At 48.5% G+C, this 13,218-nt stretch overlaps 1 protein-coding gene and 1 long non-coding RNA gene across 3 annotated transcripts in view; both read right to left on the minus strand.

Moving 5' to 3' along the window:
* The window catches only part of LOC141415439 (uncharacterized), a 37,000-nt gene extending 28,164 nt beyond the window's left edge, over positions 1 to 8,836 (minus strand). The window contains exon 1 of one of the 2 annotated variants that reach the window (XR_012440558.1): positions 2,050 to 2,996. This is a non-coding gene — a long non-coding RNA (uncharacterized lncRNA). Of the gene's footprint in view, positions 1 to 2,049; positions 2,997 to 8,759 lie in introns of those variants that run through there. The other variant, XR_012440490.1, reaches the window with a different exon arrangement.
* Positions 1 to 12,813, minus strand: part of LOC141422551 (uncharacterized) — an 83,657-nt gene extending 70,844 nt beyond the window's left edge. The window contains exons 1-2 of the mRNA XM_074070653.1: positions 12,793 to 12,813; positions 9,228 to 9,990 (exon numbers count right to left, since the gene is read on the minus strand). Of these exons, the coding sequence (XP_073926754.1) occupies positions 9,228 to 9,990; positions 12,793 to 12,813 (784 nt within the window). The remainder of the gene's footprint in view (positions 1 to 9,227; positions 9,991 to 12,792) is intronic.
* Positions 12,814 to 13,218: the final 405 nt, after the last annotated feature.

Below are 13,218 nucleotides of genomic sequence, written 5' to 3' on the forward strand. Positions count from 1 at the left end.
TCCTGGCTAACGTTGGTGAACTTCATTAATCAAATGAAGACCTGACAGAACAAACATTTTGGATAAGAGGGAACTAAGTCCTCTTGATTGACTAGTTTGAGCTGCTGCACTGGTCTTGTCCTGCCTTTGGACTTAAACCAAAAAACTGGCTCTCTTAGTATCTTAAAACTGACAGCTGTCAGACCAGAACTTATACCCTCCACTCTCCTGATTCTCAACCCTGAGACTTGGACTGGAACTGACACCATTAGCTCTGCTGGGTCTCCATCTTGCTACTGCAGATCCTGGGACTTAGGCTCCATAATCACACGAGCCAAAACCTTACAACAAATCTCTTCATGTACACACAAACACACACCCTGATTTGTTCTGCTTCTCAGGAGAACCCTAATACAGTGAGTCATGCTCTAACACCGGTCTCCTATTAGTTGTGTGTCTCTGGAGAACCCTAATACACAGACACATGGGAAGCCCCAAGTAATGGCATGTGACAGCAAAGACAGACACAAAACCTATGCTGTCACAAGTCAGGAGCACCAAAAAGTGCCAGCAACTACCAGAAGCTCAGAAAGAAGCAGGTAACAGGCCCTTCAGAGCCTCCAGAACTGGGGTAGAACACACTTCTGTTTTGTTACCACACTCCTAGGGCACGAGCATACACAGTACGTATTCATTAGTGTCTGTCACCCTCACTAGAAAATAGCCTAACAAGGATTTTGGCCTCTTTCATTCATTGCACAATCCCCAGTACCAAGAACAGTAACTGGCACCTGGTGGACACTGTAAATATTTCCTGAGTGAATCAACATCTACTTAGAAGGGAAGCAGGGGTGTTACACTTACTCTACCCAAGGCCAAACTGAGAAGCTGACACTCTAACTTCACTCAGACAGACGAGTCAGGTAAAAAACTGAATTGGGACCTTGTTCGTTCATTTGGCCCATAATATAGGTGATAAGTACCAGCTAGCTCCCAGGAGAACTGCTACAGCAGCAATAACTAAGCACATATGTGGTGGGGTGGGACAGAGGGGCAGGATCCAGGCGTGGCTCCCATTCACAAGGACCACGACCTTGAACAAGGTACCTCATCCCTGGGGTCTCAAGTATCCTTACCTGTCAAGTGCAAGGTGGATTAAAAACTGAATTCCCCTGTTCTCTAAGGGGTAAGCAAGGTTTGTTTCAATTTGTTCTGCTTCTGAGAAGCCTCTCAGACCTCCAGAGTCAAGGTGAAGTCTCCATTCTGCTGACTTCCTGTTAGGGCCATCCCTCTGGCACTCGTCACACACTACTCTGGAATCTCTCTCACACCACAGGCTATGGCTATCTCATTTGTATAGTTAACTTTTACATACATCATCCAGACTCGTGTTACAGGCCCGTGTACCTGACTCTACAGGCTACCACATCTGCCCCAGTCCTGCTGCATCCTTTCTGGGTGCTCTGGGTGCTCCTAGGCTCACCCACCCAGCTCGGCTCCCAACAGCAAGGTTTCATTTTCCTCATCTGGACCCCTGCACTGTGTTGCTATGCAGGTCTTGGGTATAGCCTTCTCCCCATTCAACCTGCAGGCCTCGGACATCTGGCTGGGTGAGCAAATACATCAGGGTTGCAAAACGAGCTTGCCATCGTTCACAAACATCCATGCACACACACACACTGATGCAAATACAGGTGACCAGGAGAATGAAACCATGGAATGATGGATATCATCTCGGGGCCAGCACTATTAGGAACATAAAAACATAAGCTTTGGAGGCAGGCGGGCCCAAGGCTGAATCCCAGCCTTGTCTGGCCCAAGAAAATCATCTACTTTACCCCTCTGCACTTCAGTGACCTCACTGCACAAGCCAGAAGGGTTATGGCCACACAGTTAGAAGGAAAGACCTGCCTCATACAGAATCTCACCTCACCACATTCTCACAGGCTTCCCAGAAACAACAGCATCTGGTTTTCTGGCTCATGGTATCTAAACATTCTCCCAGTCACCTCCCAATCCCGAATCCCTGCCTCAGCAGTGCTGGGCACATTAGTACTGACTAGTACTTACACACTCCTGGTTCCTCAGGGGAGAGATTCAGAGAAACTCTCTGGCATGTTACACCAAAATTAAAGTGTTCTATCACTGTACCTAGCTTCTGGGAGAAGTGGAGAGAATGTGCATGTGCAACCAGAAGCACTTGCTTCCAGGGGCTCACATCGACCAGAGCAGAGACAAGGTCCTGTGGGCTTGTTCTACAGTCACTGAAAGTCTAGGATCTCACCACTAAGATCCAGAGGCTGAATGATGAGTGTCACAACTTTACCAACAATCAACAAAATGCCTACCAAACACAAACTATTTCATTCAGGAGAATGGCCACCAGTGGGGAAACGGGCAGTCTCATACGCGATTGGTAGTTGAAAGCAGCACATCTCCCAGGAGCACAGTAAAAGTACTACGGCAGCATGTTAAATGAATGCAACACTGGACAAACCAGTTCTACTCCTAGAGAAACACAGGTGTTTCTGTGTGAAGAGAACATCACAATTTAAAGAATTAACTTATATATCTGTCCATCAAAAGGAAACCAATTCATAAATTATGATATACCTATAACATATTTTGTAGAAAAATAAAAGAACAAAGAAAAGCTACATACATGAAAAGATCTCTAAAGTGTGTTACATGAACAAAGCAAGTAGTAGAACACATGTGATCAGATTTAAGCTTATAAAAGAAAGAAAAAACTTTCTTTTATGCAGGCTGCCTATACAGTCTAACTATACAGCCTGTCTATGTGAGCTGACAGTTTCAGGGTACACATCCAAATGCTAAGACTACTTACTCCTGAGGACCCAGCAGGTGGTGTGGCCTGGGGGAGAGGTGCTGGACAGAAGGCTTGAGAAGTCCACTTCACACTTCTACACTGACTGAATGGGAAGGTGGGGTGCAGGAGAATGTATTCACATACTGTCTATATAATTTACCAGAAATCAAGTGAACTGACTGTAAACACGACCCAAAACAGAGTTCTTATGCAGATGTGAAACTGCTGACCCAACCCTAAACGGTTTCCATGCCTCACTCTACAGTCAACAAGGCTGGCTGATAAGGTTCAATCCCAATTCTAAGCTCCCAGTGATGGGACTGGGATCAATAGAAAGGGAGGGAAATGTAGGATGCCAGGAAAACTTTTATGGTGAGACCTACGGAGAAGCTGCTGCCCATCCTATCCTGAACCTGCTGTCCCCAAACTGCATCGGTTCTGGGGCCTTCCTGACTCTCAACCGAACTGAATGAGGAAAATCAAGACTGAGATTAAGAGAGTTCTTGGGCTGGAGATATAGCTCTGCAGTACAGCACTCGCCTAGCATGCACAAAGCCCTGGGTTCCAACACCAGCAACATGCTGAGGGGAACGGGCATCAGAGGGGAGGTTTCTCACTGTCACCAACAGCCCTCCCAGGCAAGCTCCCTCGGCCTGCCCTTCCTGACAGAGACAGAGCACTGGTTTCTGGAGTCAAGACCGGCAGCCCCGAAGCCCACTCACTGGAGTCCCTTCACTTCGGCAAGCAGCCCAGGAATCTTTTCACACTCACTACTAAAATCGAAACTGCGCCAGTACACGAATCAGATGGTCCTGCCAACAAAACAGCAACAACGTGGGAAAGAGAAGACAAATCAGTGGTATCCTGGCTAGATATGTATTTATTCTTTCTGCCTGCCAGAGCAGTGGCACTACTGTAGATTTAAACATTTGATAAATATCTTTTTGCATCCCAGTAAGAATTAAAACACACACACACACACACACACACACACACACACACACATGAAACAAAAACAGCATCAAGGCTTTGCCTAGGACATAATGTTCAAGAGGTAAGCATAACAGCTAATATCTGCAGGCAAGAATGCTCTTCTCCAATTAAAACATGTGCTCTGTCTGGCAAGTGCTCCTACCATACAAGATGAACTCAGTAGATGCTTGTAACACCTCACAGTTAGAGTGCCAGGGAAAGGTGCCCTTAGAACAAAGACAAAGAGTCACCTCTTTGAAGGAAAGGAAAAGCATCAAGCAGAAAGTAGGTGAGCTGAGTCTATGCAAGGTGACTTGCTGATAGAGATGGGTTGTGACTGATGAAGCAGGGAAGCAGTCTGATCCACACAGGTAACTCGGCTGCCTCTTCACAAAGAATGCAGCCCAAATAAAGCCAGAACCTGATCAACAGATCTCCAGCCTGACCGAGCAAGAAGCAACCATCTGAAGATCAGGGGTATTATGCAAGTCGGAAAAACAGACGCCCAAAAGAAAGTTTACTACCATGTCTGGCACTGACAAGGGGAAGAGGATACAAGACCAGTACATTTCGAAAATGGCAACAGTGTGTTCTATGATTAGGTATCAGTCAACCATCACCCTGTGCTGCCACTCTGTCTTGGCCTGGCTCCCCAGAGACTTCAGACTTCAGGGAAGGATGGCCTCCTCCCCTTCAAGCTGGCCAATGTTCCCCACTGTTCACAGTGAACTCACCTTTCCCAGTCAACCCCACCTAGGATAGATCAACTAGTACTTAGCGCCCCGAGGGGTCCTCTGGGAAACCAGGGAATATTGGGACACCACTAAAGGCTTCTTTCTTTGGTAGCTTCTTGTCTTTGGCACTTTTCACTTACTTCAAGTTTGAATACTCAAACCAGAATCTCCCTAAACAGTGTCTGAGCAGCCTGACTTCTGTCCTGAGACGCTTCTGGAAATGTAGAAATGATAAGGCCAGTGGACAGGCACAGAGAGGAGACAGTCCTTGCAGGTTGGATTCAGACACCTGTCTCTAGCTGTCAGCAAATCGACCAAAGGAGGCAATTCTGCTTCTGCAGAGACTGTTTTCCGTCTATAAGGAGATTGAATCTCCACCCCTGGCAGCCCAGAACTGCAGTGGGAAGGATGAGGACAGGAAATGCTCAGATTTGATTCTATCCCCTCTCAACTTCAACATGCAGGGGGACTCAGCTCTTCTGATCCCAACATGTTCCCTTTCCTCCATCACCACGCCACCATCTTAGTATCTGACATTCAAGCCCTCATTGTGTCTCCAGCTGACTACTTTAATGGATTCCTTTCTCCTAATTCCCCTTGATGCATTTCATCCTCCACACAATCTTTCCATATACAGATACAAACCTGACCCTCACTCCTTAATGAACCTCCCACCCTATAGGACAGAGGCTACATGCTCAGCAGAGCAAGCAATGCCCCTGCCTTCCCCAGCAGCATCAATGGAAGCACAGGCTGTGGTGGCCCACATGCAACTCTATGGTTAACTCCTTGCTGGACATGTGTTTCTGTACCGTCTCCTCTTCTGTGCATTGGCAGTAAATCGATCAACTCTTAAATCAGCTGCAAGAAGAAGCTGTGAAGAGCCCAGCACTCCAAAACGATCACCTGTACTGTTCCAACGTGGCTCACCGTGAGGTGTGCCTGCCTCACTCTTCTGCACCTAACTGTGCTACCTCTTCACCATGAATGGACAAGAATAACCTCAAAGAAAAGAAGGCACACAGGAGCTCTACCAATATAAAAACAAAGCTATCAAAATGTGAAAGAAACCAAAACTCACTACCAAAACAATGTGAAAAGGAGGATAAAATGCTTTAGAAATATACATCTCTATGATGTTTTGGACTTCAATTGTTCCAATGATTTAGGAGGATGAAATCTCAAATGCTCACAAAGGAGACACTGCTATTTAAAAAAAACCTATTTCTTAATTAATATCTTCAGGGAACTAAAAAGTACTTTTATAGACTGACTGAATCTTAATAAAATTCTCTGAGAAATTCTGGCATCAGTCACAACAAACACCCTCTTGGAATTTAATTTCCTTTTCGGCATACAACTTACTATGAAAACTCATTTATGATGCCACCAACCAGTCAAAATCTGCCTGGAGCGCAAAAACTTCAAAATCCCACAAGAAAGCCTTATCAGACTGGTGGAAATTAGCCCCATATGTAGCCAAATTCTACATCTAACAGAGTGTTCCCTCATGCCAAGCTTTCCAGCTTCTACTGTCAGTCACATTCAGCTACAGTTCTTCTAGGGTCTCCCTACAGCTAGAAACTCCCAAATTCAGTGTCTTTTCCCTGTGACAAATGAATAAAAAAGGATAAAGCCCACAAAACGAACAAAAGGAAACTAGTTACATCCATCTTCAACTTCCTACAAAAGACCTGTCCTTTCTGGCCTCTGGTTTTGATCAATTTGTTCTTTTTGGACTAGGTTACCACAGGCCCTGGAATATTCACTGTGCATGCTGGGGGCTGGGTTGCGGAGGCAAAAGCTGAAGAATTATTCATAAGGACAAAAATGTACTTTAAAAGCCTTTTTCCCCTGAGAACAATTCCTACTGGAGACTTAATCAATCCCATTATCTGGAGTGCCTGTACAGGGAGAGAAAGGAAGTACCAGTCTTTATTGAGCACCACTGCAATTCACAGGTACCGCTCAGTAAAGCAAGGCAGATAGTATTGCCTTGACTTTACATATGCAGAAACCAGTGTGAGAGAGCTCAGGATTTCCTCCAGATCCTACAGGCTCCAAAGAATCCCAAAGATAGCCTTTACCACTTCACACGCTGCTTCCTGGGTCCACCAGAGTTTATGAAATGTCCTGGGTTAGGGAACACTTTATAGTCTACTTGTTGCTTTTCACATACATAATACAACCCTGGAGGATAGCTAAGAATTCCCTTTCCAGCACTACAAAAAGTCTGTTAGGATTCAAAGACCATCAGTAAGCTTGTGGGAACCTGCTGTAACACTCAGCTGTGTCTGCTCTTGGCTTTGTTTTCTCATATGTGAACTGATGCTCACTCCTACCTCAGTGTCTGAAAAACAGCCTGGGTCTCAAATGGTAACTATTTTCAGGAGCATGATTTTTATTGATTGAATAGTCCTCAGTTAAAGTAGTACTTATACACACGCACAGTATAGCTATCTTAAAGACTCAACCTAATTGGTCAAGCCTTTACTTTTTGGAGAAGATAGCATTTTTTCACTACCTCAAGAGCTAACCACTAACTGCAGCTTCCACGAAACTAAGACAACAACAAAAAGGTGGGGGTGGATTACTGAAAATCATGTGGTCAGACCCAAAATGGATTTTGAAAGCTACTAGCAGAAGCAAATAGGAGAGAAGCATTCGGTTATAATAAAATGAAAATAATTAAAATAAAATCCTCCTCACTTTCCAATACTTTGGCTTGATGGTTAATGTGCTGTAATGACCCCAGTTGTTTCAACTCCATGGCCCACAGCATCTAAAATGTTTCCAGAGGTTTTACTGACAGCTTGGCCAGGGGTCTAGGGGGTCAGGTGGAGTGGAGAACTGTTGCTTGGAGCTGTTTTTAATGTGCTGCCTCTGAGCACACTGTTTGCTTGCCCACTTACTACACTCAGTTGAAAGAAACCCATTAGTTCAGAAATGTCACATGCAGTAGGAATTAACTCACTACTTCTTAGGCCAGCAGGAACAAGATGGCAGAAGTGTGGCTGTACCGACAGAAGAAAACCAATAACATGGCAATAACAGATTTGGGGATTTTCTTCAGGGAAAGCCCCACCAAGACCAACCCAACTGAGCATCTAGTCCAGGCTGGAAGGTTAAAAAAGAAAGAAAAAAAATCAGGTCCATGGCGATACACGTAATATGCTCTAAGCACTTAGCAACTTCTTAGCAAAGACAGATGTGTAGCCAAGAACACCAACTGCCTGCGAGAGAACGGTATTCTCATTAAATCTAATACCAAGTATTTTTAGTTTGTTGTTTCGCTTTTTAAATCCTTCTTGCTTCTCATCTCTTTTGTTTTAAATCAATCCTAATTCCTCTAGAACAAGCTAAAGAATCCTTGCGTGGCTGCTCTAGTCAAGTTACCAACCTCATCTCCCATTTCACAGATAAGAAAATTGATGTCCAGAGAGGGCAAATGGCTCATCCAAGGTCGTGCTAACAAATCTAGTATCGAACAAGGCCTCAAGAGGCCAACAGTATAGGTCTCTACTATTGCGTCACTACTGCAAATGACCTGGCATCTGATGTCTAGAATACAAAGTTTATTTGGGATGAAGAAAAAAAAAAGAAGAAGGAAGAAGAACCCAACATGAGTCTTGTCTGCCGTCAAGGGGCGTCGCACAGATTGTGCTAATAAAGCATTCCCGAACCTCGTTTCAGAAACAAGCAACCTCAGCCAAAGCATGAAAGGCCACGTTTCCTGTCCCCGAAGCTGCGCGCTCACGTGCTGCGGGCCTTGGGCAACTACTGGCCCGACCCAGGCGCCTCTTCAACCAGGGTGGTGGGACGGGGGCCGCGGGACTCGGAACCCGGGCTCTCCGGGTCCAGGACGCCGCGGGGGACGGGAGGGGGAACGCGGATGGGAGTTTCTCAGAGTTCGGATTCCGCGCGGCCCAACCTCGCGCTGCTGGCGGCGCCCCCCGCCATCGCCACTCAGCGGGCCCTCCGGCACTTCCCCGGGACAGACACTGCGGTCCACAGGCGACTGCGGCCCCAGACGTCCTCCCGGCGCGTCCGGACGGAAGCGGAGGAGCACAGCCCGGTCCCCGCCGCCGCGCTCGCGGCCTCCCGCGCTCCGTCCCGGCCGGCAGGGCCCCGCCACGCGGAGCGCACCCCGCGGGGCCCGCGCCTCCCGCCTTCCCGAACGGGCCTCCGGCCGCCCCGCACCCGCACTTCCCGCCCGGCCCACGCGGGCTCGCGGTCCACCCAACTTTTCCCGGCCTCGGCCCCGGCCCTGAAGCAGCGGGCACGCGGCGTCCCGAGCCGCGACGGGTGCTCGAGCCCGCCGTCCCCCCTCCCCCGCCCGCCCGCCCCGGCGGCGCGAGTTGCGCGCGGGACCCATGCGGCGCCCGGGCCTCGCCGGCAGCCCGCCGCGGAGGCGGAGCGGAGCCGGCGTGGCGGAACCCGCGCTGCCCTCTCGCCGCAGCCCGCCCCGCCGCTCCCTGCCCACCTGCCGCGGGCGCCGCCGCCGCCGCCCCGGTCCTCGCTGCCGACACCGCCCTCGCCACCGCCCACGTCCTCACCGCCGCCGCCGCCGTCCTCGTCGCCGCCGCCCCGGTCCTCGCCGCCACCGCCCCCGTCCTCACCGCCACCGTTCTCGCCGCTGTCTTCTCCTACGACGCCCCGGTCCTCGCCGACGCTACCGCCGCCACCACCATCCTCGCCGCCCCGGTCCTCACCGCCATCCCTGTCCTCGCCGTCCTCGACGCAGACGCCGTCCTCGCTGCCGCTGCCGCCGTCTTCGCGTACGCCACCGCTGCCCCGGTCCTCGACGCAGACGCCGCCCCCGTCCTCACCGCCGTCTTCTCCTACGACGCCCCGGTCCTCGCTGACGCTACCGCCGCCACCACCATCCTCGCCGCCCCGGTCCTCACCGCCCTCGCCGCAGACGCCGCCGCCGCTGCCGCCCCGGTCCTCGCTCCCGACACCGCCCACGTCCTCACCGCCGCCGTCCTCGCCGCTGACGCCGTCGACGCCGCCGCCGTCCTCGACGCAGACGCCGTCATCGCGTACGCCACCGCTGCCCCGGTCCTCGACGCAGACGCCGCTCCCGTCCTCACCGCCACCGTCCCCGCCGCCGCCGCTGCCGTCCCGGTCCTCGCTCCCGACACCGTACTCGCCACCGCCGCTACCGCCGCCACCACCATCCTCGCCGCCCCGGTCCTCACCGCCATCTGTGTCCTCGCCGTCGACGCCGCCCACCTGACTGTTCACGCCGGCGAGATGGCGGCGGCGGAAGCCGCAGATGAGCCTTGTACCTGCGGCCTCCAGGCCGAAGAGGTCGCTCCCAGCGCTTCCATGCACGCAGGGTCCCGGCCGCGGATGCGCACGCGTCTCAGGTACGTCACGCGAGACGTCCTTGGGTTGGCTGGGCCCGTATGTGGGGGACCACTGGGGCCAACTTGAGGTGGGGGCGGGCTCCTGAGCTGGAGTAGGCGGGGCCTTTCATTCGGGTGATGGGCTCGTTGATTGATTGACAGATCTGTCTCCCGAAGCCTTCTTACTGCCCCCAGAAGACACAGGCTTCGTTCTTCCTTTGATGGTGGCTTAGTTCTCGTGAACGTTGCGTTTGAGCACAGGGCACTGGTCTTTTCCTCTTTTTTGTTCTCAGCGCTACGACAGTGCAGGACTCTCAATAGGCTTAGTTAATATGTCTGCCGCCTTGTTTAGAAAGAGCATATTATTTTAACTCATCTAAAATAATAGGAGTCTTCATGGAATGACAAGATCATGATGGGCCATTGTACAGGTTTTCTTGGGGAGCACACTTTTGAGATGGTCCAGAGGAATCCCTCCCGCCAAATGACAACAGAGGCTGAATCAAGAATCTGAATTTCCCATTGCTCTATGGGAGCAATCAGAAGAAGCCTGCTAAAACACAGACTCTAAATAAGATCCTGAGGCTCATAATGCAAAACCCAGACAAATCATGGTTCATACTCTTTTGTAGCTGGCAGTTCAGGGCTGATACAGGGGCCTCACAACAATGCCAGAGACCTCATGAAGCTTACAATTTAGTGAGAGGAGACACGTTGTAGTGGATGATAATTATATAGTATGTATAAAATATGTCAGGAGGAATGGTAATAACTGCTATGCTATGAAGAAAAATTAAACAGACGGGAATAAAGAGTTATCTAATAACTCTGATAGGCAAATTTGAAGAAAGATCTAAAGAAGTGAGTGATATAGACATGGATATGTAGATCAGTATTCCAGACAGAGGAATCAGCAACAGCAAAGGTTCTGAGGCAGGAACATAGTTGTTGTTTTCAAGGAGCAGAAAGGAGAGAAGGAAGCAAGGGAAAAAGCGCAAGAAATGGAGTGAGAAAGAAATGGAGCCAAATCCTGGAGGGCCTTCAGGACTTTGATAAAGACTGGATTTCACTATGTAAAATGTGAAGTTACTAGAGGACTTTGAGCAAAGGAATGACATTTTCTGACTTAATGTTTAAATGTCCTAGGTCCCACCCTGCTCTGGTTCTTCGGGAAGACAGATCGTAGCACGGGAAGGGTGGAAAAGGCAGAAGCTAAGATGTTAGGGTAATCCACATAGTGACACATGAGTACATTTTGACAAAAGAGCTAACAGTATTAGTGATCATGGGTTGGGCATGGGATGTGAGAGAAGAGGATGAGCAGAGGATGGACCTAAGACTTTTGGCCCAATAACTGAAAGAAGTGCTATCTATCAGAATAAAAAGAAGGCTGGAAAAATTGCAGACTTGGTTTGAGATGCCTGTTATACAGTAAGAGAACTATATAGTAATTAACTGTAAATAAAGTCTAGATGACCATTCTCTTTTCACCACCTTTAGCGTGTGGCTTTATTGTTTGTGGTCACCTTATAGTTACAATATGGCTGACCATCTCCCACATCACATCTACCTTCCAGGAAGGGAGCAGGGGAAGGAAAACTAGTAAAAACAAGTGTGTGCCATCATTTGGCTTTCCTACAGAAGGCAGTGCTAAGATGGGTTTGGATAGAAGCATGTAAGATAGGAAGATGTGTTGTATTGGTTTCCTACGTCTGCTATAACAAATTTGGTGGCTTAGAACAGCTGAACGTACTCACTCATAGGTAGATGCCAGAAGCCTGAACTCCCTATCACTGAGCCAAAATCAAAGTGTTGGTGAGCCTGCAGTCCTTCCAGATACTCTCGGAAAAAATCTTGCATCCTACACCTTCAGGTGGTTGGCTTGTTGATGCATCACGCCAGTCTCAATGCCAGCACAGTCAAATCTCTAATCTCTGTGTATCTCCATATCTCAGTATATAGATTTCTCTTCCTCTCTCGTAGGTCCCACCCAAATGATCTATGATAATCTCCCCACCTAAAGATCTTTAACTTATGAAAGGACCTTTTTCCATCTAAGATAATATTTATTGGTTTTAGTATTAGGACCTGGTACTTTGGGGAGTTTTCTGCCTACTACATTTGAGACTGGGGAAATGAAACAGTTATGTTATCAAACCACCTCCTAATGGGGAAACACACCCCTCAGGGTTCTCCCAGCCCAGGAGCAAGTATTTATACACCAGTCACTGGCAACCATTTGTTCAAGGTTGCTCCTGAAGGCTTTACTTCTTTGGCACTTCTGCTCTGTCACACAGGTAGCAAAAACCCCAGTGGCAGAAGGCACTCCAGCAAAGGAATGCAGGTCTGTCCACCAGAAATCAGGCCCATGTGTCTTTTTTTTTTTTTTTTTTTTTGCAGTATCAGGGTTTGAACTCAGGTCCTCAAGCTTGCCAGGCTTTTACGCCCCACATGCCTGAAGTGGCAGGCATGAAGAGCTACATGGATCCCTGACAACCACTGCAGCCCTCTCTTAAATACCTTTATGGCAATGCCCACTTACTTTCTCAGGCCAGATCATGTGACCTGGCCATGCTTAGCTCCAACCAGAAATTTAGATATTTGTTTGTATGCTTGTTTGTTGTAAGCTAGCACATTGCCATTCTGAATGACATTAGAGTTCTCTTCATATGGAAGAACAGAAAGATGGGTGAGTAACTTAGTCTATTTTCTGTTGCTATATAAAAATATTTAAAGCTGGGAACTTTAGAAAGAAATATGTATTTGGCCACTAGTTTTGGAGAGTGAAAGTCCAAGATCAGGTGGCCAAATCTGTTTGCTCTCTTAGAGGGCCTTAGGCAGATGACATCACGATGCAGAAGAGATCACATGGTGAGACAAGAAGCTGAAGAGATTCAGAGCAGGGCTTCCTCTTTTTGTAACTTACCCTCACTGGAATAAGCTTCATCGTGCAAAAGCTACATTTTTCTCCTCCTAAGGTAATACCACCAGTGACCTGATCATCTCCCACTAGGCCACATCTCTAAAAGAGTCCACTCCTCTCTGCTTTACCAAAATGCAACATGAGCTTTTGGAAGACACACTCAAACCATAACAGTAATCAACTAACAGACCAGTGATAAGGATGATTCAGACCAGGTTTTATTGTTGGATCGGGTGAGAAGTGATCAGAATTTAGGATCTATATTGGAGGTAGTACCAGGGAGACTTGTTTGGGGTTTTAGGGAAACACAAATCTATGATCAGACAGAGTTTTTATGTCCAGCAACTGGTAGCAGTTGTGCCAATTACAGAGGTGGACTGAATGGGATGGAAGCAGATTTGCCATGCAGGTCAGGTGTGCTGTAAAGCA

Source organism: Castor canadensis, chromosome 1, assembly GCF_047511655.1.
Source record: "Castor canadensis chromosome 1, mCasCan1.hap1v2, whole genome shotgun sequence".
Lineage (NCBI taxonomy): Eukaryota > Metazoa > Chordata > Mammalia > Rodentia > Castoridae > Castor > Castor canadensis.